Genomic DNA, 23,361 nt, shown 5'->3' with positions numbered 1-23,361 from the left:
TTGGGCTGCAGAGTATGTATGTGTGCGAGTGTGCATGGTGCGTGGCAGGGGAGGGGAGATAAGTTAGGGGGAGGCAGATAGGAGGTGGGCAGAGCAATTGGAGGCTCCTGCAGCTGCCCACGCAGGAGATGGTGGCGCCTGTGCTAATGGAATGGCAGAAGAGTTAGAGATATGGAGTAACTTTGGAGATATTTGAAAGTAGAAAAGACAGAACTTGCTGATAAATGAGAAGATGAGCAAGAGGGAAAACCAGAGAACAATTTCCAGGGTTCTGGCTTGAAGAACCAAGCGATGGATGGTGGAGATGTTTCTGAGATGGGCAAAGGCAAGGGGGAGGGTCAGCACTAGGGGGTGGGAAGACAAGGAGGCAGAAATTGAGTGAACTGTTTTGGACATGTTAAGGGAAGCATCCAGATGAAGGTGTGCAGTGGGCAGTGGGGCCAGGCTGGGGATACACCTGGGGGTCGATAGGCGTGGGGGTTTGTTAAGGTCATGGACCTGGCTCAGATAATGGAGAAAGGGAGCTTGGCAACAGAAGAGGTGGGGACTGAGGACCAAGCCTTAAACCCTGCGTGTTCCATTGTCTAGAGGCCGGGGAGGTGAGAAAGAGCAGCAATGAGACAGAGGAGGAGGGCTAGGGAGGCAGAGGACACCAGGGGTGTGAAGTCAGAAGCCAAGCCGGCAAAGAGGCTCGAGTGGGAGGGAGGGATGGTGTGTGGTTGGTGCTGGCCCACAGGCAAGATGGGAACTAGAAGATTGTGCTGTGCTGGGCCCTGTGGGTGAGTCAGGCTAATGGGAGCCATTTCAGTGATGTGCTGGAGCCAGAAGTCAGACTGGCCTGTGTGGGATAGTCAGGGAGGTGAAGACGTGAGCCTGCAGAGCCCTTTGGAGATGTTGGGCTGTGAGGGCTGCAGAGAAGGACATGGTCGCTGAAAAGGGACATTACATTTTTTTATTGCGGATGATTTTAAGCAGACACAATACCAGGGAGAATAATATAAGAAACTGCCATATACTCATCACTCCAATTCAACAGTTGCTGGGATTTGGCCTCATTTTTTCCTCTCTTCCCCACTACCCGTTCTTTCATTTTTCTTTGCTTAAGCTTAAATTTTTTTTTTTAAATTGTGGTAAAATGTACATAACCTAAACTTTACCATCATAACCATTTCGAAGTGTACAGTTCAGTTGTGGTAGGTACATTCACACTGTTTTGCAACCAATCTTCAGAATTCTTTCTTCTTCTCAAACTGAAACTCTGCACCTATTAAACAACAGCCCCCCATCCTCCTCTGTCTCCAGCTTCTGGCACCCACCATTCTACTTTCTCTCTCTATGACTTGGACTACTGTAGATACTCCAGGTAATTGGAATCATGTGGCATTTGTCTTTCTGTGACTGGCTTTTAAGTTTACTTAGCATAACGTCCTCAAGTTTTACCCATGTTGCAGCATGCGACAGGATTTCCTTCCTTTTTATGGCCACATAACATTCCAGGGTATGGACAGATCACATCCGTCCAGCACCGGACACTTGGGTTGCTTTCACATTTTGGCTATTGTGAATAATGCTGCTATGAATGTAAGTGTACGGATATCTCTTCAAGATCCTGCTTCCAGTTCTTTCAGATGTATACCTAGAAGTAGGCTTGCTGGATCATACAACCATTCTATTTTTTGGTTTTTGAGGAACTGCTGTACTGTTTTCTGTACCTTTTTACATTCTCACGGACAGTTTCTCCACATCCTTGCCAAAATGTGTTATTTTCTGTTTTTTTTTTTTTTTTTTTAAATGGTAGCCATCCTAATGGGTATGAGGTGACATTTCATTATGGTTTTGATTTGCATTTCCCTAATGATTAGTGGAGTTGAGCATCTTTTCATGTGTTGGTTGGCCACTTGTATATCTTCTTTGGAAAAATGTTGATTCAAGTCCTTTGCCCAATATTGGGTTGTTTACTTTTTCGTTATTGTTGAATTGTAGTTCTTTATATATTCCAGATATTACCTCTTTATCAGATAAAAGCTTTGCAAATATTTTTCTCCCATTTCATGGGTTGCTTTGCTGAAATATTTTAAAGCAAATCCCAGACGTGATGTCATCTCACCAAAGGTAGATTTTTTTTTTTTTTTTTTTTTGGTTGGGGGAGCTTTCCGGTGAAGACTGAAAAACCTGCTAGACAAATTCTAAAATAGATGAAATGTTGGATTTTTGTTTTTTAAGGCTAGGAGGACCTGGATGGTGCTGAGATGTAACAGTGACACAGAGCCAGTGTGGAACTGTGTCTGGTGCTGTGTGAAGGTGACATGGTGGCTTTGGGAACATGGGTGCAGCACTGAAAATATAGGAGACTCCGAGTGAGGGTGACAGTGAGAGATCACTGTATGTGTAGCCCTGTGACAACCAGTGATATGGGACAGTGGGACACTGTGGACACTGAAATGACTGTGTGTCACCAAGCAGGTGGGACCTGCTCTGTGAAGGCCACAGGGATCATGTCTCCTTGCGTCGTCCTGGTTGATGAGTGTGACATAGTGCAGGACTCTGCATGACAGTGAGAGGGACTGAAGCTGTGCTATAGGTGACAGGGCTGCATGTGATTCAGGTGGGCTCAGCCTCAGCCCCAGTTGCTGAGCATGGGAGGGAGCATGAACATTGTAGGGCAGATGAGGAGAAACATTGAATGGGGACAGAAATGGTGTCTGTGCCCAGATGCGAGCTCCTCTCTTCTCTGAATACCAGGAAGGCTTCCTAGAGGCAGGATGTGGGCATTTCAGCAGGATGTCGTAGGTGCTGATTAAGAGCAGGGCCGTGGTGTCAGACAGCCCTGTCTAGGCTCTGACATTCAGCAAGTCATTTTATCTCTTGAGCCTCAATTTCCTCAAGTATAAAATGGGGGCTCTTGGGAGGATTACATGAAGCAGTGCTCCAATGCATGCAGTCTCTGGCACTTGGTAAATGCTCTATGGCCTCTTGGGGAGCAGCAACCTCAACACCTGCATCCCAGGCCCCCACATAACAGGAGCACCAGCAGGAGCACAGTGAGGGTGCGCTGAGTAAGGCGTCCTCTTTTCTTACACCCACAGTCCTCCTCTCTCCCTCTCCCCAACTTCTGTCCCCTGCTTGGTGTTGTCAGTGATACCCCCTCCCACCCACTCACTCCTGCCCCCTCCTCTCCCCTGCCATCCTTACCACTGTACTGTCAGCTTCCAGCCCAGGCTCCTGCAGCCTCATTCAATTAGGCCGATGCAATTTGCTCAAGAAAAAGTCCCATAATTTGGTTAATCACACCAGTGGGGGATCTGGTCCCTCGGGATGGTGGGGGTGGATAGGAGTTCATACCCACAGCTGAGGCTAGGTGTTGAAGTGCCTGTCTTTTGGGACCTTTACCTGCTTTCTTGGGCTACTTTCAGGAGCCAACAGAGTCCAAAGCTTGGGTCTTCTCAAACCCAGCTACAGAGGCCTTGAAACAGAAGCCTGGACTTCCTGGGTTCACTTATATCCCTGGGAGGGTCCTGCTGCTCTCTGGGCCTCAGTCTCCCTTTCCAAAAATGGGGGTGGAACTGGGGGTGTCTCAGAGGCCCCAGTTTGCCTAGCCGTGCATCCCAGCTCTGGTCAGTCCCCCTTGTGGCTCCTGAAGGGCCTTCTCCTGGGCCTTGGGGAGGGAGTGCTGAGGGGTAGGTGGAGAGGAGTGGGCCCCAGGGAAGTGAGGAGGGGTAAGTGTCCTCAGCGTCTCATCTGGAATGTGTCTACCCCAGTCCTATAATCAGACACCCTCTAGTTCCAGGCTGCACACCTGAAGGTGGGGCAGGAAGAAAGGAAGCTGCCCTTTCTTGGTCACCTGCAAGGCCAAAGCCTCTTAACCATGCAGGCTATACCTTGCACAGGAGCTCCAGCAGAGGTAGGGTGGCACTCAAGCTGAGCCCGCTCTCCCTCACCAAGCCTTTCCCCTCAGGCCCGCATCTGCCCAGAGAATTGGGGTCCCTCCTTTCTAATGTGCACACAGGTGGCCCCAGCCTCCTGCTGGGAGTCAGCTTAGGCAAGGTTTGACGGCTCAGTTTAATCTTCTCAGCAGCTCTGGGGGAAGGGACCATTTTTACAGATGAGGAACTGATCCCAGGAAGGTCCAAAGACTTGTCCAGTACACATGGTGTGCGGCAGGGCAGGCAGATGAGCCCGCACCTGAGGGAGGCGATGGGAGAAGTGACAGGGGTGCACAGAGGAGAATTAGACCCTCTCAGATTCCACCACTCTCAGCCACACATTCACTCACCATTTGGAGACAAGACTAACCACCCGCTAGTGCATCCACAGCTCCCCAGACAGCCACACACTCACTACACCACTGTCACGTGGACACCAATGACCCGAATCACATATGCATAGTGGCAGGCCCACATGGTCACTCCCACGTGCAGATGGCCAGTGCACACACATAGACACGGGTACTCACACATGTTTACACTCTTACAACTCTTGTGGGTTACGGGTTCCCACAGAAACACAGACCGACATACTTTCACACGGACATTCTCCAAGTGACCCAGGGAACATAGTCTGCCATGATCATGTGACGGCCTGTAGGGACTCGCCACTGTGGACCATTAATGGGCAGGCTGCACACTTAGGTCGCCAGCAAAGTGGGAGTTCTGCTTTGCTGGTGACTTAAGAGAAGAGGTCAGTTTTGATAAGTGTATCCAGAATTTTGCAGTCAGAAAAACCACACAAAAACTATTTTAATTTTCATTTCCAAGATAAAATTTAGTTTGAATTGTATAGAGGGTCCGAGGGTCTGGTGGGAGGGCATCATCCTCTTTTCAAGGCTTTAGGGGTCTAAGGGACCCATGGATTCACAACAGTCCCACAAGATATCCCAGGCGGACGTATTTACCCAGCCCAGTGTATGCGTCTGTGTGTGTGTGTGCACTGCGTGCATCTCATGCTGGCTCCCAGATCTTCGGGATGTGAGGAAGGAAAGTAGGAGAGGTTCCAGAGACTCCGGATGTTTGTTCTCTGGCTTCCTGGGCCCTCCAAAGGAAAATAAGTCTGGATGCCAGCCTGCCTGCCTGGCTGGCTGGGTGGAAAAGTGGGCCGTGTTGGGAGGTGGGTTATATTGGGAGGTGGGCTGTGTGAGAGCCTGCCTCAGCCCCTGTGGCCCCGCTGACCGGGACCCTGTGTAATGAGGCAGAGTGACCAAGGCCCATGGCCAGCGTTCCGTGGGCTCATAGGCCCATCGCCTCCCCTCTCTGGGGCCTGGCGCTCTCATCTGAAAAATGGAGGAGGGGAGGAGGTGAGACTGGATGGGCTTTCCCCTGGAGACTGATTAGAGAGACAGAGACTCAGGGCCGGAGTCCAGAAAACACAGCCAAAGCTGGGGAGGGCACATGAAGGGGGCAAAGCAGGTCTGGGTTCAGGGGAGTGCGTGGGGCCCCAGAGCCTGCCGTGTCTCCACCAACTCTTTCCTTCACTGGAGGAGGGCTCTGTGCCTTGGTGCCTCATCTGCCCAGGGCCCTGTGGCTCAACCTATTGCTTGCTCTGTGAGGAGGACGGGAGAGGGATGACAGTCCCAGTGATAGGTGGAGGACAAGACCAGGGGAGAGGGCTGGGGGCTTCTGGAGGGCCAGAGCAGGAAGAATAGGAGAGAAGAGAAGACACCATGGTGCAGGAAATGGAGGAGCAAAGGCTTGGAGTGGGGAGGCTGGAGGGGTGCAGGGAATCAGGCTGGGGCACTGCAAAGAGGCCTGAGGCCAGAACAGGAAGAGCCTGGATGGAGGGAGTGAGCAGCCCCTCACCCTTAGCCCCTTGATGAGGTAAGATGACTGCGAGCCCTGCTCCAGGCTGTGTGCTGAGCACTTTGCTTGGAGCCTGTCACTCTGGAGGAGGGGAGGGGGTGTTCCCAGGAGCTATGACAGTCTTGTGCAAGGGAGGGACAGGGTCACATTTACGTTTAACAAAGCACTGCACTGGGAGAGAGGAGCTGAGGGACCACCTGGGGAGCATGGTGACTGGGACCCCAGAGGCCAGGCATGCCCCAGACGGACCCCACTCAGAAGATTGCTTATCCCTTAGCCCTTATAGGAGGGCTATTTTTAGGAACAATAAAAGTGCTCATACATTCCTGCAGGGGCAGGGAGAGGGAAGGGAGGCAGGAGTCAGTGCAGAGGAAGAGGGTGGACCCCTCTCTTCCCCCAACTCTGCCTTAGTCTCCAGGGGCTTCTCCTCAGGGGCTTCCCTAGCCAGCCCTGCCTCTCCAGCCCCCACCTGTCCCTGGGGTTCCCTTCCAGCTCTTATGTCTGTCCCTCTGCTTCTGAATTAGTCCTTGTTCTGACCGTCTCTCTTTCTCATACTTCCACTTTCCCCCTCCCCCCGGGGTTTGGGGAACAGCTGGGATGGGCCAAGCTCTGATGAGAGAGCCAAATACAGTCATAGGACAAAGCAGCGGGAGGCTGTGGGACACACACACATGCCGCAGAGCACAGATACAGAGAGGTGACCGGGCACAGAGAGAGGCGGCCAAGTACCCAGGGAGGCTGAGAGGCAGGGAGAAGACGCGCTGGGACAGTCAGGGAGAGTCCCAGGGCAGGCATCACTGGGCAGCCAGCCGCTGTGCCCTGCTCTCTGTCTCGTCCCTACGGAGACCAGCATGGCTGGGCTTGCCCCCCGTCCACCCCCACCAGCCCACCCCAGGCCGGCCCTTCCTCCCCGCCCTCTGCAGGCCCACACTAACCCTATGCCAGGCCGCCTCCTTCAGCATTTACCTCCCACACACAATGGGCACAGCAAGGAAACAAGAGACCCAGTCTCTGGCCTGGAAGCAGATGCTCAGCCCCACCTGACATCCGAGAGGGCTCAGCCCATCCTCTGGCCAAGGCAGGTATTAGAGAGGCCCCAAAGACAAGCAGGACTCTGGGACAAGGTGTCCTAGTGTGGCCCAAAGGGCTGGGCTGAAGCGTGGGTCTTCTGGCTCCAGGTGAGAGCCTGGGTGAGTCCTTCCCTGCCTCCTCTGGCCTTAGTCTACCCCATCAAGCTGGGATTGGACTCCATGAGGCCTAGGGCCCTGTAGACCCTGGTCCTGTGGGAATTCTCAGAAGGCCTGGGAGGAGGACAAGTGACCACCCAGGAAGGCTTCCTGGAGGAGGTGACCTCACTCATAAAAGAAGGTGATGGTGACAGTGCTCCTCTTGGGGAAGACCTCTCTCTCCTGACCTGCTGCCCTGACCCAGTCACATGTGGAGATGATCCTGAAGCACAAAGTGCCTGCTGGCCTGCGGAGGTACCTGGGAGAGGTTGCCAAAGGCTCTCAGTAGGAGGCACCCCATTCCTCAGGCTCCTCTAAGACAGTCATTGTGCCAGACTGAGGAGGCTTTGAGAGGTCTCAGCTATCTCCCCTGCCTAGATCCTTGCTCCACACCCCTCTTCTCCCTGATGGCATGTAGCCCTCACAGTTTAGTAGTCCTGGGCACACAGGAGTTCACCCAGTCATTTACAGCTCAGCAAATACTTACCAACACCTATGAGGGGCTGGGTACTGCTGGAGACCCGGAGAGGGGCAGGACACAATCTCTGCCCTCCAAAAGCTCCCAGTCTGTTGTGGGAGCCAGAAGGGAAAGGGTGGCACTGCATTGATGCACACAGTGCATGTCATAGTGGTGGATGGGGGGCTGTGGGACCCCCAGATGGGAGTGTCAGACTTGCCTGGAGAGGGAACAACAACAAACTCTCCCTGGAGAGGATCCAGAGAAGGGATATCACTTGATTGATTGATTGATTGATTGATTCATTCATTCATTCATTCATCATTCATCCATCCACCCATCCAATTATTCCTTTGGCCATCATTTCCTGAGGGATATAAACTCTCTTCTGACACTGGCCCAGCGGGACACACAGTGTCCTCTTCCTCTCCTGCTTGAGCCACGATGCCTGCCTCTTGGAGGCTCCTGGACTTGCTTTCTCCAACTCCCAACCCACTCTGAGGGGGTGAGGCTGAGGAGGGTGTACAGACATTCAGGGTCACCGAACTCAGAACTGGAGGGTAGCCACCTCACCAGGGGCCTTTCTCAGGGCACAGACTCCCTGGTGGCAGGGCCTTGGTCCTTGCTTGCACACCTTTGGGGACTGGGAGCCCCCTCCTCCATCCTGCTCAGGAGTGTGCCCGCATCTGCCTCCTTGTGACTGCCCTGAACTGCCTCATGGGCCCCAGGCCAGAGGACAAGGAGAGCTAGAATGCCAGGTGACCAGGATGACCGTGATGGCATGGAGAGGGGGATGCTGTGATGTGTTTGGGAGGAAGTTTGTGGCGTCCAGAAGAATGTGGGCAGCAGGAATGGGAGCCGCTCTCTCGGTTCTGCCCTGTAGATGAGGCAGCTGAAGGTGGGAGGGAGTGGGAGGAGACCTGAGCCGGCTCTGCCCTGCTTGATCTGATATCTGCCTCGCAGGGCAGATATCCTCCCCCTCCCCACACTCAGCTCCTGCCTCCCTCCCTCTACCCACTCTGACTGTTCCCTCCTTTCCTGACTCCAGACTCTGGGCGAGGGACTGAGGGGATCCCAGTGAGTTAGGCCCTCGGGGAACTGATCATGCAGGCAACTCTTGCCTTCCTTCTCCTGCTCTTTCCCTCTTCCCTTTCCTTCATCCATCCCCAAACCTAGTTCCTGATGGATCCAAGGGTGCAGGGGACAACCAGGAGGGCATTTTGGAGGAGGCAGGAGCTGGAGTAGAAGCTGGGACTGGCTTGGGAAGAGCGAGAGGCCCAGGTGGAGCTGGTTGTGGACGCTGGAAGGGAGGAGCCAACAGTGTGGGGTCAGGCTCCTATGGACGGGGACACCCTTGAGAGGCGCCGGGACTGGCTCAGGTGTATTCTACAGTGCACGTGTCTCCAGTGTGGCTCGGAGGCTGGAGACGCGGCCCTGTTGGAGTAACAACTGAAGCCGGAGTCTGCGAAGGGTGGGCAGGAGGATAGAGGGATGGGGGCATGGAGGGGGAGGGAGTAAGTAGAGGAGGGAGGGGAGGAAGAGAAAGAGCGGGGAGGAGGAAAGGTCTCTGACAGGTCCCTCCTTTAGGACTGGGCTCCTGCGCTGCGAGTGGCCCCGTCCATACTACCTTGTTATCGGTGTCTCCCCACCACTAGCCTTGCTCTCTCCTTCCATCCCCAGCCTCTCCCCTCCAATAGGACCTTCCCTGGGGCGTCCCCTCATTGGCTGTTCTCACCTGAGCAATGCCCCTCCCCTTCAGTCCTTAGCTTCACCTGTACAATAGGATGACCCAAACAGGCACCTCTCAGGCTTGTAGGAGGATCCAAGGTAGTGACAGTGGGTCTCAAGGTGTGGCCCCCCGACCAGCAGCATCAGTGTCATCTAGGAATGTTTGGAAATGCAAGTTCTTGGACCTCATCCCAGACCTACTGTATCAGAAACCCTGGGGGCAGGGCCAGCAATCTTCACTTTAACAAGCACTCTGAGTGGTTCTGGTGCACACGAACATTGGGGAATGCCTGGTGGAAACCTCTAGCCACAGGAGGTGCTCGGGAAGGTACCTTCCCCTCCCCAAAGCCTGATGCCTCACTCAAGCATGGCACTGACAGTTGGGCTAGTCCAGCTGCGTTCTGGGTCTCTGTCCTGCCTCCTCCTTCAGACTAAGCCTCCCAAGGGTTGCCAAGCCTCTTTCCTCTATTCTCCTGACCCTGGTCCAGCTCAGCCTCATTGAGAGAGGTCTGGGGCTACAAGATCTTCACACTCACAGGCAGTTCCTCTTTGAGCATCCAAGGTACCAGTGTCTTTGAAAGGCGGCTCCTTGGCTAGGTGGCACGCATGGGTGGGTGGGGAGGAAGGAGGAGGAACCACCTTGTTCTGCTTTCTTGTCTCTGACTCTGCAGGCTGGGTGTGCTGTGAGGCTGTGAGGAGGCATAGAGTCAGCTTGGGTGCTGGGCTGAGGCTCGGGGCCGAGGCTCAGCAAAAGGGGACTTCTCTGGTCTGAGCCTACAGGAGGCCTCCTTTGGGGCAGTTTTGCCAGTCACCCTGACTGGGCGGCTGTGCTTGCTAGTGCCAGACCCGTGCTGGGCACAGAGGTCGATAAGTTCTCCTGTGCCCTTGAAGGGCCCCGTCTTCTGGGAAGATAAGAGACTGTGTACATTGCCCACCGGAACAGGAGGGAGGAAGCAAAAGAGGCATAGATGACATTTGCCTGGCACCCCCTGTTTCCCCTCTAGCTGCCTTCCTGGGTTCTCCATTCTGTGGGTGCTTCTATTGAGTTAGGTGCTTTCTCCCCATGTTCTCAAGGTGACTATTTGGAGGTTTGTGGGAGGAGTGGGCTGGAGACACAGGAGTAGGTGGGGGCAGGAAGTATGCAGGAGAGAGAGATGGAGAGTGGGAGGAGAAGCTATGAGAAGAAGAGAGGACGCGGAGGTGGGAAAAGACGTCAAGACTCCTGGAGAGGAACAGGAGTGCAGCCTGGGACAGAGGTGGACATCGGCTGAGGGAGGCAGGGAAGGAGGCAAGTCCACCTGAAAGGAAGGGAGGGGGTGATGGACAGAGAGTTTGTGGACTCTGAGGTCCTGGGGGGACCTCAGAAGGACACCTCCCTTTAGAGAAGGGGACACCAAGGCCCACAGAGGGAGGAGGGCCTCACAGAGGACCTAACACAAGCAGAGTTGCATGAATCAGTGTGAACGGATAGTCCCAAGAGTACAGCTGGACCTTGGGAGGTAATTGACTCTTGAGTTTGATGTTATTGCCTTCCTGTAGGCCAGTGTGAGGGGCACTGTGAGGCTTCCTTGTAGAGAAGGAGGCATGGAGCCAGTGCCAGGCAGCGGGGAGAGCCATAGGAGGACCTGTGGAGATGGGGAAAGGCATAGAGACTCGTGGAGAGCTCTGCATAAGGAGAGCATCTTATGGCAGTGACCCCAACCGTCAGGAAGGGCGTTGGTCTTGTGCTTGTGGCTCCAGAGGGGGTAAGACCAAGGTCTCTGGTTTCATAGAATCTTAGGCTTTAAGAAGGAGTTAGAAGTAATTTAGTCCAGACCCTCTCCTCTCCCCAGATAAGTGCAGAAATGCAGATCCAGCCCAAGGCTTGAGCCCCAGCCCTGGCTTCAGAGGAGGCCTGACTCAGAACAGGCTCCCCTTTCTTGGTATCTGGGGTGAATGAAAGATAAGTCCTAGGTAATGGTGCTGTCTGTGGTGCTGACTGGCCCTACCTCAGACTACAGAGCTGCAGGTGGAGCTGGGGAGAGCAGAAAGGCTCCATCTATCCATCTACCCACCCACCCAGCTACCCATCTACCTATCCACCCACCCATCCATCCACCATCCATCTACCCCCAACCCATCATGCACCCATTCATCTATCCACCCACCCACTCATCTGTCCAGCCTCATTGAATTAAACCACAAAACCATAGAACTATATGCTGCAGAGCTAGAAAGATCCATTTTTTAGTAACGAGAAAACTGAGGCTCAGAAGAGGAAAGTTGTTGCTTAAGGCCACACAGAACTTCTGTAGTCAATCTGGGACAGGACTGGAAATTGTGGCTCTTTCCTACACACCACAAGTTCTCCCCTGTGGTCTGGGAAATTGCCTGGTTTTTATGCTGATATCTATACTGATATTTGTTCCAAAAAGCTGTGAAGGCAGGAAATGTGACTTCCTTCACCCCATCCCGAGCCTGAGTTCTGTGTGTGTGTGTGTGTGTGTGTGTATGTGTGTGGTGTGCATACCTAAGTGCAGCCTTGTGTATGCATTGAATATATGATTGCCTTTTGATCTGTCTGTGTGCGTGTTTATGTGAGAGCCTTTGTGTGTGCATGGCAATATGTATTTGTGTGGCATGTGTAGATGGGCATGTGAGCAGGTAAAGCTGTGTCTGTATTTTTCCTTTCCTCTTCCTTTTAAGATTGAAGCCCCCTGACTTGAGCCTCACTCCCCATCTGTGCCTTCAATTCAGGAATCTCCCTGCTTCCCATTCTCAGCTGCTCCCCACTGATTCTCTCCTTCCTTCACTGAAGCAGCGACTCTTCCTTCTGAGCCCACACTTCATGGGCTTTGCAATTTGAGCTGTTTCCTCCCCTGAGTTGATGCAATGGGGTGAGGTCGCTTTGAAATCTGAGGAAGATTCATGGAGGAGATGGCATTTGAGCAAGCCTTGAAGGCCCCTTTGAGTGCCAGATCTGAAGTGGCTCTTCCCAGCTTTAGTTCCTGCACCCAACACCCTCCACTCCTGGGGCAGGCTGGGCAGGACCAGGAGGTAGATTGACAGAGGGATGCCCGCAGAGAGCCTTGGGTTTCATCGGTCACATTGCCATCCAGTCCACTCTGGCACGGATGGGAAACCCTTCCCTGCTGCTGCCCCAACTCTCCCCAACTTTCTTTTCCTGATCTCCTTATTGCTATTATCCTGCCTTTGGCCTGAAAAGTCACAGAAGACTGAACAATCAGAGCAAAGGTCAGGCAGGCACCCACCAATTCCAGTAAAGGACAGTTGAGGGCATTCCCCAATTGAAGCAAAGGGCAGGTTGAGGAGTCCACCAATCAGAACAAAGGACAGACTGTTCTTTCTGAGCCCCCGAGGGTGGGAGCTGGGGATCAGGTGCTGAGCAGGAACCAGACAGGGACTAGAGATCCAGAGGTTTGGGTTCTGGACCTGGCTCTGCCCTGACTGGCTGGCTCACCACAGGTTGATCATTGCTTCTCATTGAACCTCAGCTTCCTCATCGGTCAAATGGGGAGACTTAGCTCTCTGAAGCCTGTGACTTTGAAAAATTTCTCCCCTTGTATCAGGCTCACTTTGTCACCTGGGTCTCTCTTCCCCAAGTCCACATCACGTACGTCAGACTCCACCAAGGGCAGGGCCTCTCAGGAGTCAGCTTGTTGACTCCTCTGCCTCCAGGGAGGAATAGACATAAACTAACACCACCTTCTGCACTGTCTTTAGAGCCCTGGTCTGGGGAGCATGCGTCTGGAAGACTATCTTGGGAGTATTGGGGGCATCAGCTCTTCCTCCCTTTTTTAGTCTTCAGAATTGACCTTGGAAGGCCATAAAAGCCTGTGTGTATTGTACACAGGCATCACTCGAGCTCTTGCCCTGTGAATCTGTAAGGAACTGTACCAGTGAGAACATGTATGTGTATGTGCGCACGTGGATGGTGTCTGAAGGCATGCTGGGATGTCTGCAAGGATGTGGGGTCTGTGGCTGTGTGGTGCTGAAGGTGTCTGTGCTGTGATGAGGAGCCTAAGGGTCAAAGGACAAGTGATCCAATTTGGGTATTGTGTTGTTTGGAATCAGTAGCTTCTGATGTCTGACGGCAGACATCTTCCCATGACCAAGATATGTGTCTTCATTCTTGAGCAGTGGGAGGGACCAAGGAAGCCTGGGTATTGGGGAAGGTGATGCTGAGTAAGCATCTGGGGAGAAGGCCCACTGCTGCCCTCCTCCTGGGAACACAGGATTGCATGGGGGTAGGGGAGGAAACTGCAGCCAAGAAGACCCAGGAGTGAAATTTGGAGCTGAAGCCTGTATGCAAGGCTTCATTTAGAGCCCAGCACAGAGCTTTCTGGCAAATGGGCATTCAGCCCACTGTTGTGCACCCTTGAGGATGGGCAGCTCACTTGCTCCCTCTCTCCTGGTGACCTGTAGCATGCCTTTGTAGTGTGGCCTTGCTTGGAAGAAGGTCCTTCATCCCACTAGACCAAGGCCAGCCTCCTGTGAAATCCTATGGGTCCCCAGGCTGTCCATGGGGTCAGAGTTCAGATCCCCCATCTAGGAGGGTCTGAGGGATTGGAGTTGGAGACTGATAACCCTGGGTCTTCTCTGCTTTAGATGAGGCATCCCTGGGTTATCCAGTCTTAGTCACATGCAAAACTTGGTTTCCAATTCCCTCCTTTCATAGGTCGCCTCCTCTGGATGAGTCTCATCTTGTCAGCACCTGGGACACAATGGACAGAGGATGGTCTAACTAGACTATAAAAGTGGGGGAACTGTCATTTTCCCAATTGGGTTAACATACCTCTATTAATATGACCTGCAGTTTGAGCATTTTTATTTCTTGCCAGTCATGCTTACACTATGGGCTCATGCTGAGCTGTGGTCTTTTAAGACACTCAACTTCATATCATGTTCACATGAATGGGGACCCAGCCATGTCTCCTTCATCTTGCAGTTAATCACTTTGTTCTCTGAACACAGACCCAGCCTTCCACTGGGAAGACATCTGAAAGGACTTCCAAGGGCTTGCGGGAGGGCATGGCTGGTGGATGGTGTGAGTCACGATCTTGCCTTGGCCCTCGTTTCCTTTGTTCTGTTACCTTTCTCTTTGATCCCTATGGCTCTGGCCAAGTTAATAGAGCGAGAAGCAGGGACTTTTGTCTCCGTTCCGGCTCTGCAAGGACGAGTTCTGTTCCTGGGATGGGAAGGCTGTGAGGCAGTCAAGGCTGACGTCTCCTTCTCCTCCTATAGTTGCCAGGGATGGCCCAACTGTTCTCCCACCTTATGGGTCATGCAGCCCATAGGCTCTTGATACTCTCCACCCAGCCCCTCACTAGGCTGGAAAAATGAGACTAGATGAGACCACCTTCCTTCTGGGGAAAGTGAGCGGGACCCAGCTTCAGCAAATATTCAGCTGAGCATCTACTCTGTGTTGGGCATTGTGTGAGGCACTTTTAGGGCTCTGATTCATTTTTATTTTCATTTTTAAGGGCTCAATTTCATATTGTCTTCATGTCAGCCTGTAGGGGCAATAGCCCCAGCTGCTTCCAACTTACAGATAGGAGACTGAGGCTCAGTGACTCAACCAAGACACTCACTGCTCATACACAGTGGAGCTAGGATTCAAATTTAGGTGGTTTTTTTTTTTGTTGTTTGCTTGTTTTGTTTTAATTTGGAGCCTTGTGGTTTCCCTACTATGCCAGAATTGTCCTTGACTAGAGAATGAGGGACCTAGAGTCTAGGCCAGGCTTGACCTGTTGACTCACTGTGAGGCCTTTACTAAGTCCCTGGCCCTCCTCTGAGCCTCATTTTCCTCACTTGTAAGATGAGGGTACTTGAACCTTCTGTGGCCTTAAGACTGTTTGAGTTTGAGATCCTAAGATCCTGGGATTCCTGTGCCTGAAAGCCCTGGGCTCTGGACTAAGCTGGGGGGTTTTGCTCACAATCCTTTGGGCAGATGGGTCTGCCCTGGCCTACCCGGCAAAGCCCCTCACTGCCCTCTCCTCTCTTCCAGGATGCTTTGCTGAGTCTGGGCTCTGTCATCGATATTTCAGGCCTGCAACGTGCTGTCAAGGAGGCCCTGTCAGCTGTGCTCCCCGGAGTGGTAGGTGCCCGCCCTTGCCCCACACTTCCCACCCCGCCCCCTAAGCCTTTGACCAGCTCGACGCTGTACCTCATTCAGGGCCAAGGAGGAAGGAAGAGGCAGGGTCCCTGCCCAGAGGACTTTCATGGGGAAGTGAAGGGTCTGGGTGGGTGTTCTGAGATGGCTTTCTGGAGGAGGAAGCCTGAAGCGAAGCACCAAGGAATGAAGTTGCATAGGAATCCTGCAACAGCTGAGCCAGAAGGGGCCTTAGAGGTTAAGTGGAAAAGCTGTGTCTCAGATAATGAAAGGGATTCACCTAGGATAACAGGATGTGGTGGAGCCAGCTGGGTTTTGGAATACATGCAGCAGGAGAAGTAGAGGGTAGACATGTAGAAGAACTTCCCGGAAACCAGGTCTGGGAGGTACTAGAATAGGGCTCAGCTTTGTTGAATAGACGTGCATTGGGTTAAAGTGCCCTGCCTGGAGACAGGAGGCTGGAAAAATGGCCTCTAGCAGCCTTTTAGCATCTTTCTCTTTGTCCCATCCCAATACCATGGATGAGTTGCAGGTTTGGGGCAGATGGAGGATGGTGATCATGGTTCCCTGAGCCCAAAGTGCCTTACTGGGGAGATTGTGCCTCTTGTCATCTGTTCCAGGCCACTCCCCAACCTGGCTTCAATGGCCACTGTTCATCCCTTAGGTAGAAGGATGGGTAAACTGGCCCTTGAGGCCCAAAGTAGCAGGTTGTCAGTTGTGCCAGATAGAGAGAAGCAGGGGACTTTTGGAGTCTGGGGAAGGGAGTCTGATCTAGCCTAAAGGGCATGGAAGACTTCCTGGAGGAGGAGATGCCCTGACTGAGTCCCGATAGCCTTAAATGTCCTCTTCCCTACTCTAAACACTGCCAAGGGCAGCCTCTGCTCCAGGAAACATGGCCAACTCAGAATGTGACCTTCCCATCCCTCCGGAGCCCATTGTCCCTGAATCTGCTTGATGAATGAACCACCGGAGGCCCAGAGAGGGAGGGTGCTTGTCCCAAGGTCACACAGCATGACAGGGATAAATGGGACTTGGTATCTAAGCACCCCTATTCCCTCTCCTCAGCTCTGCCTTCCCCAAACCTCCTAGAAGTTCAGAGCCCAGGAGGAGGGCTAATGAGTGAGCTTTATTGAGTGTGAAATTGGTAGGAAGTGGGTGGCATGTTGGAACCTAAAAATAAATCCTCCCAGAGAAGGATGGGACTAAGGCAACATCTGGCCTGGGGTGGAGGCACATCTGGAAAGGGAGGGTGGTAGAAGCTGGCAGGTCAGTTTCTGCAGAGCTGCCCCGAGAGCCTCTGTGGCCACTGAGGCTGCCCTAGGGCAGGAGGAGGAAGTGACTGGCTCTGTTTCACAGGCAGGGTGCCCTGGTGGCTGTGCCAGTCTAGATGCTCTGTGACAGATTAATTGTCTCCCCAAAGCTGGGGCTGGGATGACAGCTGTGGTCCAGGTTCCTGGGACAGTGGGAAATGTCAGCCCCGGCCCCACCAAGAGACCTATAGGAGGTAGGGAAGCCCTGACTTTCAGGAGTCCTGGCTTGGTTGCACAGAGGGGCTCAGCCCCCAGTGAGGTAAGGGAGCTGAGGTCTGCTCTGCTGCCCCCAGGGAAGGGAGCAGAGATGGGGAGGGGACCCCCGCCCAGGGAGGAGAGCTGCTGGCACCTGGCTTCCTCATCAGCACCCATTGTGGCAGGCAGCCCCGAATGCAGATGGTGCTGATGTGTCTGAAATGGTTCCCTCCTTCTCTCCAATAGACTCAGCTAATTTTAACCCAGAGGACTGAGTGAGGGGGTGGGAGACATCCGGACATCCGGAAGTGAAGCAAGGATCTGTCCCCCTCTGCCCCCATGGATTACCCACCCCTCCCTCTGCCTGGGCAGGACTTTCTGTGTGACCCTGCCTGGTCTCTTAACCTCTTTGGGCCAAATAACTCAGACCTCTCCCAGGCTGCTGAAGAGATGGATGACAAGGAGGCTAGATATAGCCGAGGAGTGGGCGGCCTCCTTCCCACTGAATTCTTTATCCCCGAACATCCCACTTAGGTTTCATTCCAGCCAAACAGGAGGGTGTCTGCCCCTGTCCCTCCCTTCAGGCCTTTTTCCCACCCCATGCCACACCCACCACTGAACCTGGCTCAGCGTCTCTGGAAGTAGTGGCCAGGCATCTCCTGGGGATTGGGAGGGAGTGGGGGCTGGCTGGGGACAGCCGATGACAACGAGAGTGGCTGGCAGGATTGCGGACTCTCAGAGTCATGGAAGGCAACTGCTTCTTCTGGGAAGGATTCCACATTTACTGAGTGTGGGCCTTCAAGACGTAGCTCCACTGTCACCTCCTCCCGAAGTCCTCCAGGATACCCTCAGCTGGGAGGCAAACCCTTTTCCACCCTCCTGCAGAGAAAACAGCAGAGTTGTGGTCAAGGCTGTGTTGCATGGGGGTTGGTCAGGGATCCCTAAGGGTTGCCAGTTCTGCTTGGAAGGAATGTCGATTTTTGCCTGTAGGTCAGTGAGGGCAACTACTTCTGCCAAGACATGGCCTGGAACTGAGGCCAGAGCTGCTCTGGGCCCTTGGGGAGGAAGGATTAAAGAGCAAGAGCTTTGATCTCCCTCTGAGGAGCAATCTTTCCAAAATACAAATCTGCTCACGTCTCCCTGCGCACGTCCTGTCCTGCCCCCAGTTCTGTTCGTAAGGCCCATCCCACTCAGCCCTACTGACCTCGGGCCCATCCCTGGTGCCCCTTCCCTCACTGTCTGTTCCTAAATGCTCCATGCTCTATACACCTCTGGACCTACCTGTGTGCCTGCAACAAGGCCTGGGAGCCCATTCTGCACCCTGCCCACTCCCTGAATGTGTCTAATTCCCACTCAGTGACAGCTGAAAGGTCACTTCCTCCAAGAAGCCCTCTCCGGCCCCCACAGAGGATGGTGCAGTGCCCTGCTCTGTGCTTCTCCCTTGGCTGGGGTTATGGGTGAGTGGTTTCTTGTAGAGTTGAAGGAGGGATGCTTCCTGGAGCATTCCGAGCCCCATCCCTGGTGCAGCTCAGAGTGGATGCTCGGTTATTGTTTGCTGAATGTCTGAGGCTGGAGTCAGGCAGGGAAATATCCCCGGATGGGAGGTGATTTGTCTGCACCTTCAGTCCTTCAAATTCTTTGCCTGGCACGTTGGGTTTCGGGTGGTAAAGAAAGTCGCAGGTTGATGAATCCTGCTTGGAATTGCCTGCTTGGAATTCCTTCCAAGAGGAGAGGATGAGGCGCTTAGTTCACAAGGTGTATTGCTGCCCTGGTTGCATCCTAGAATCACCTGGAGAGAAAACCAAACAGATCATTGCCAGAGCTCCACTCCCACAGGTTCTATGACCTTGCCCCGCAGACCCCTCCGTGCAGGCTGGGACTGGGCAGCTGAGAGGACCTCTCCACAGGGTCTCATAAGTGCCTTCTGTCCTAGGAAACTGTCTACACCTACCTGCTGGATGGGGAGTCCCGGCTGGTGTGTGAGGACCCCCCACATGAACTGCCCCAGGAGGGGAAAGTCTGGTGAGCCATTCTCTGCACCCCCATTGCCCTCTTGCATGGCCAAGGATTCTCAGGGCTGAGGCACCATCCAAGGTCAACTGGTCTGACCCTCCCCATCCAACCTTGATCTCTGCCTCCCTGCCAGGTGGGATTCCTTGGCCAGGTTGCTGACCCCAGCATAGAAGGGCAGAAGCAATGTCTTCTCTTTGTTGGGGAAATGGATAGGCACAGAGAAAGTACCAAGTGATGGTGAATTTCCTCCTTCTAATTGCTTCTAAATGGCTGCGGCCTCCTCAGAGCAGAGTTTCAGAACGCTGGGGCTATGGGGTCTATCAGTTAGAACACTAGCATGCTGTGAGAACTACTGTGAGGCTGGACTTGGAATCCCAGCATCCTGGGCCTGCAGGAGCTCACAGTGCCAACTCCCTGCATCTGAGAACAGGGAGATCAGAGGCAGTGTCCTGCTGAGGGTTCTGGAGCCCCACTGCCTGGGTTCGAATCTTAGCTCCCTGTTTACTAGCTGTGCAACCTTGGGCAAATGACACAACCTCTCTGTGCATCAGTTTTGTTTGTGAAATGGTGATACTAATGGTACTTATAGGATTGTGGGGAGGAGGATTAAATGTGTGTCACACATGTAAAGCATTTAAGTCAGGCCTGATCCGTGGTGAGGACTGTCTGTTGGGGATTGTTGGGGATTACTATTGTGAGAGAATGCTGGAACCACTGACTTCAGGATCTTGGGATCAGTGCACTTGGCCCCCTGATACCTCGATGCCCATTTAATTCAGCCTCCTCATTTTCCAGATGAGTGGATATCATGAGACATGACCAAGGTCACATGCCAGGTATGAGGCAGAGCCAGGCCTAGGACTCGGGTCTTCTGATTCCTGGCCATTTAGGGGACAGTGAGAGGAAGTGGAACTTATCAGATGAGAAAATGTTGAGGGCAGGCATGCTGCTGGGAGGAGGTGGGCTCTGAAGGATGTGGCCATTGCCTGCTAAGCACTGAATGCAGAGCCATTGTGGGGCCCAGGGGGCACTGGGCAGGAGCTGAGGGCAGAGTGGGCACCAGTGGGGGTGCCCCAGAAGGCAGCTCTCTACCCCTATGAGGAGGGCTTTTCCAGCAGGCCAAGTGATCCAGGGATGTGGCTTTTTCAGGTAGCAGCTGAGCCTGGCAAGCCACTCACCTTTCACAGGGGCCATGGAAAGAATTCCTGTTTGAGGATGCTGGACTCATGGTCCTGAGGCCCCTCCTGGTGCTGGAAACCCTGGTTTCTAGGATGCTGATCTCTCCCCAGCCCTTTCCCATGGAAGGAGTTGGTTCGGCTCTGATAGTCACCTTCCCACCTCCTGTTCTCCCACTGAGCTCCTTTCACCTTCCCCGAACAACTTCTCCGTCAAAGAGCATGGGAACAAAGCCACTGCCACCTCTCTCTAGCCTTCATGTCCCATCTGTAAGAGGATCATCTGAAAGGTCTTTAGAATCTTAACGGGAAACATGTGGTCATGTTCCCCTTTCTCCTCTAATTCTAAAGAACTGCTCTCCTCCAGCAACCCCCACCTCTAATTCGAAAGAACTTTGCTTCATATAAGCTCCACTCCTCCAGGAAGGCTCCTCGAAGCAGCCTGGGCGGCCTTCCTGGGAGGGATGCAGGAAAACAGGCTCAGGAGGCAGCGGGGGACAGCCTGCAGATTTGCTTTACCCCCTGGGACCCACACATGCTCCCCTCAGCTGTCTGGGCATGTGGAGTGGGTGCGTATCTGTGGTCCAGGAATCTTTGAAAGGGCTCAGATCCTTGGCATCAGCTGCCCTTTCAGCATCCTCCCTCCAACCACTTCAGACTCAGTAAGCCCTTTGGAAAAAATACAAACAAACAAACAAACAAACAAAAAAACCCCCAGCAATTAAAAGTGAATGTTCAAATCCAATTATCCCAGAGCTCAGTGGAGATGGGGAGGTGAGTGCCTGCTCGGAGACAGGGGTTGAAGATTCCGGGAGGAGGGCCAGGGGATGAGAAGACAAGAGGGTGACGGCAGCGAGGACCTCCCTGGGGACATACCCATCATCAGGACACACCCGTCATCATCCCCAAACAGGAATTCTTTCCATGGCCCCTGTGAAAGTGAGTGGCTTGCCAGGCTCAGCTGCTACCTGATATAGGATTGGGGTGAAGGCCCAGGCCCACCTCTCTCTGGTATCTGAGCTTTGCTTGCCCACCTTTGTGCCTGGTGTCTGGTGGTGAGCCCACCTCCACAGTTAGGGCGGAGAGGCCCCAGGGTTGGCTGGGCCCTGCTCTCAGGAGCTCCCAGCAGGATGGGGACTTGAGACCCAGGTGTATGGAAGAGGGAAGAGCACTGGAATGGGATTCAGACAGGTCTGGATTCTAGCTCGGCCCCCTCCCTGTCTCTCTGCTTTCCTACCTGAGGCCCGGTCTATTGGCTTAATGGATAACAGGTGCCAAGTGCTTGGCAGAGGGGCCAGCACACAGTAGGAGCTCCGTGATTGTTACTTGCACCCCCAAGTCCCAAGCAGCGATTAGCCTTGAGTGACCTTGAGAAAACACCTTCCCTTCTGGCCTCTTTTTCTGTGAAATGGGTGGGGTTGGGTACAGGGTCCTTCAGATGGTGACCTCTGTGGCTCTGGTCCCCCCAGGAGGGAGAGGGACCAACCTGCAGGCTGCCATGGAGCCTGAGGCTCTCACAGTGCCCGAGGAGGTGAGGGTGTGTGGAGGGTGCTCCTCCAGGAAACCCTGGACGGCTGGCAAACAGCAGCAGGTGTGGCGTGGAGGCTGAATCATAAAGACAGATAAGGAGGCCCGAGGCAACGGGCAGGGAATGGGCTCAGGGCGGTGTGGGGAGAGGCAGGGTGAAAAAGGGTCAAGGCAGGAGTGAGGAGGCCCCCCCGCCCCAGCTCCCAGCCCCACCTGCCCCTGTTCCTGCCACTCTGCAGGCTCTCAGATGCCCAGCTGCATCCCCGCAGTGTGTCTGGCTTTCCTGTCTTCTGGTGCTTGCAAGGGCTATTCACTCCCTTGTAAAGACCTTTCCTGTTGCACTTTCATTTCAGTCAATCCCATTTTACTTATCTTTCATGGCCTGACCAGAAACCCTCTTGGGGAAGCCTGCTCCACAGTTCCCTGACACTGAGAAGGAACCAACTTTCAGAAAAGGGGTCTGGGCCATATTGGCCTCCCTTAGGGATGGGTCTGTTCACAGGAAGAACCCTGGGCTGGGAGTCAGAGACCTGGGATCCAGGACAACAGGGCTGCAATCCCAATCAGTGACCTCTCCCTGGACCTCCATCTGCCCTTCTGTAAAATGATAGGCTGAACATTCTGATGTTGAGGGCTGGTGAGACTCGCAATTGTAAGGGCTGCAAAGGGCCTCAGAGCTGGAGAGGAGAGAATCCTGGAAGGCTGCCTGGGCCAGGGTCTTCCTGAAAGGAGGCTTCACTTCCCTCTTGTTGGTGCCCCACCTCCATCTCCCAGACTGTTTCAGGCCCCAGCTCTGCCGCCTTCCTCTTCTTGTGTCTCCTGCTATCTTAAAGCCTTTGATTACCTGCTGCTGAGTGCAGCAAAAATCTCAGGCCTTTCAGCTGCAACTGAAGCACCCACCGCCCACCTTGGCCCAGGCTGGCTGTCTCCCTCCGCTACCACTTGGGGGTCCTCAGGGCCCATCCCTTAGAAATTTCTTCCCCTAAACTGAACAGGTCTTTCATTACAGAATCTGACCATCCCTAGGGTTTGTCTCGGAGGACACCGGGAACGGTCTGCTCCCATCTCAGGATCCTCACATGCTGGGGGAAGGAGGGCGAAAAGAGGGTCCAGGTCCTGGGGGCTCAGTGAGAGTGGGGGCTCAGTGAGGGGATGGGGACTCAGTGACAGTGGGCAGCCTCAGTGAGGGGATGGGGACTCAGTGAGGATATGAGGGCTCAGTGAGAGTGGGGTGGCCCAGTGAGGGGATTGGGGCCCAGTGAGAGTGAGGGGCTCAGTGAGAGGGTAGGGACTTAAGTGAGGGGATGGAGGCTGAGTGAGAGTGTGGGGGCTCATTGAGAGGGTGGGGGTTTAGTGGGGAATGGGGGCTCAGTGAGAGGATGAGGGCTCAGTGAGGGGATGAGGGCTAGGTGAGAGGATGAGGGCTCAGGGAGAGGATGGGGGCTCAGTGAGGGGATGGTGGTTGAGTAAGAAGATGGGGGCTGAGTGAGGGGATGGGGGCTGAGTGAGATGATGGGGGCTGAATGAGGGGGTGGGCGCTCAGTGAGAAGGTGGGGGCTCAGTGAGGAGATGGGGGCTCAGTGAGAGGATGGGGGCTCAGTGAGGGGATGGGGGCTCAATGAGGGGATGAGGGCCGAGGGGATGGAGACTGAGTGAGAGGATGAGGCCAAGTGAGGGGATGGGGCTCAGTGAGGGGATGGGGGCTCAGGGGGTGAGGGCTGAGTGAGGGGATGAGACTCAGTGAGAGTATGGGGGCTCAGTGAGAGGATAAGGGCTCAGTGAGGGGATGAGGGCTGAGTGAGGGGATGAGGGCTGAGTGAGTGTAT

At 54.0% G+C, this 23,361-nt stretch overlaps 1 protein-coding gene and 1 non-coding gene across 2 annotated transcripts in view; one reads left to right on the top strand and one right to left on the bottom strand.

Annotated features, from left to right (window-relative positions):
- Positions 1–23,361, top strand: part of PDE2A (phosphodiesterase 2A) — a 72,413-nt gene that overhangs the window by 18,600 nt on the left and 30,452 nt on the right. The window contains exons 3-4 of the mRNA XM_023209527.1: positions 15,211–15,300; positions 18,754–18,842. Of these exons, the coding sequence (XP_023065295.1) occupies positions 15,211–15,300; positions 18,754–18,842 (179 nt within the window). The remainder of the gene's footprint in view (positions 1–15,210; positions 15,301–18,753; positions 18,843–23,361) is intronic.
- Positions 2,145–2,206, bottom strand: LOC111540996. The gene has a single exon (XR_002731130.1). It is a non-coding gene; the product is annotated as a U7 small nuclear RNA (small nuclear RNA).

Source organism: Piliocolobus tephrosceles, chromosome 13 (genome assembly GCF_002776525.5).
Source record: "Piliocolobus tephrosceles isolate RC106 chromosome 13, ASM277652v3, whole genome shotgun sequence".
NCBI classification, from domain to species: Eukaryota; Metazoa; Chordata; class Mammalia; order Primates; family Cercopithecidae; genus Piliocolobus; species Piliocolobus tephrosceles.
This window is presented reverse-complemented; position numbering and strand designations above follow the sequence as displayed.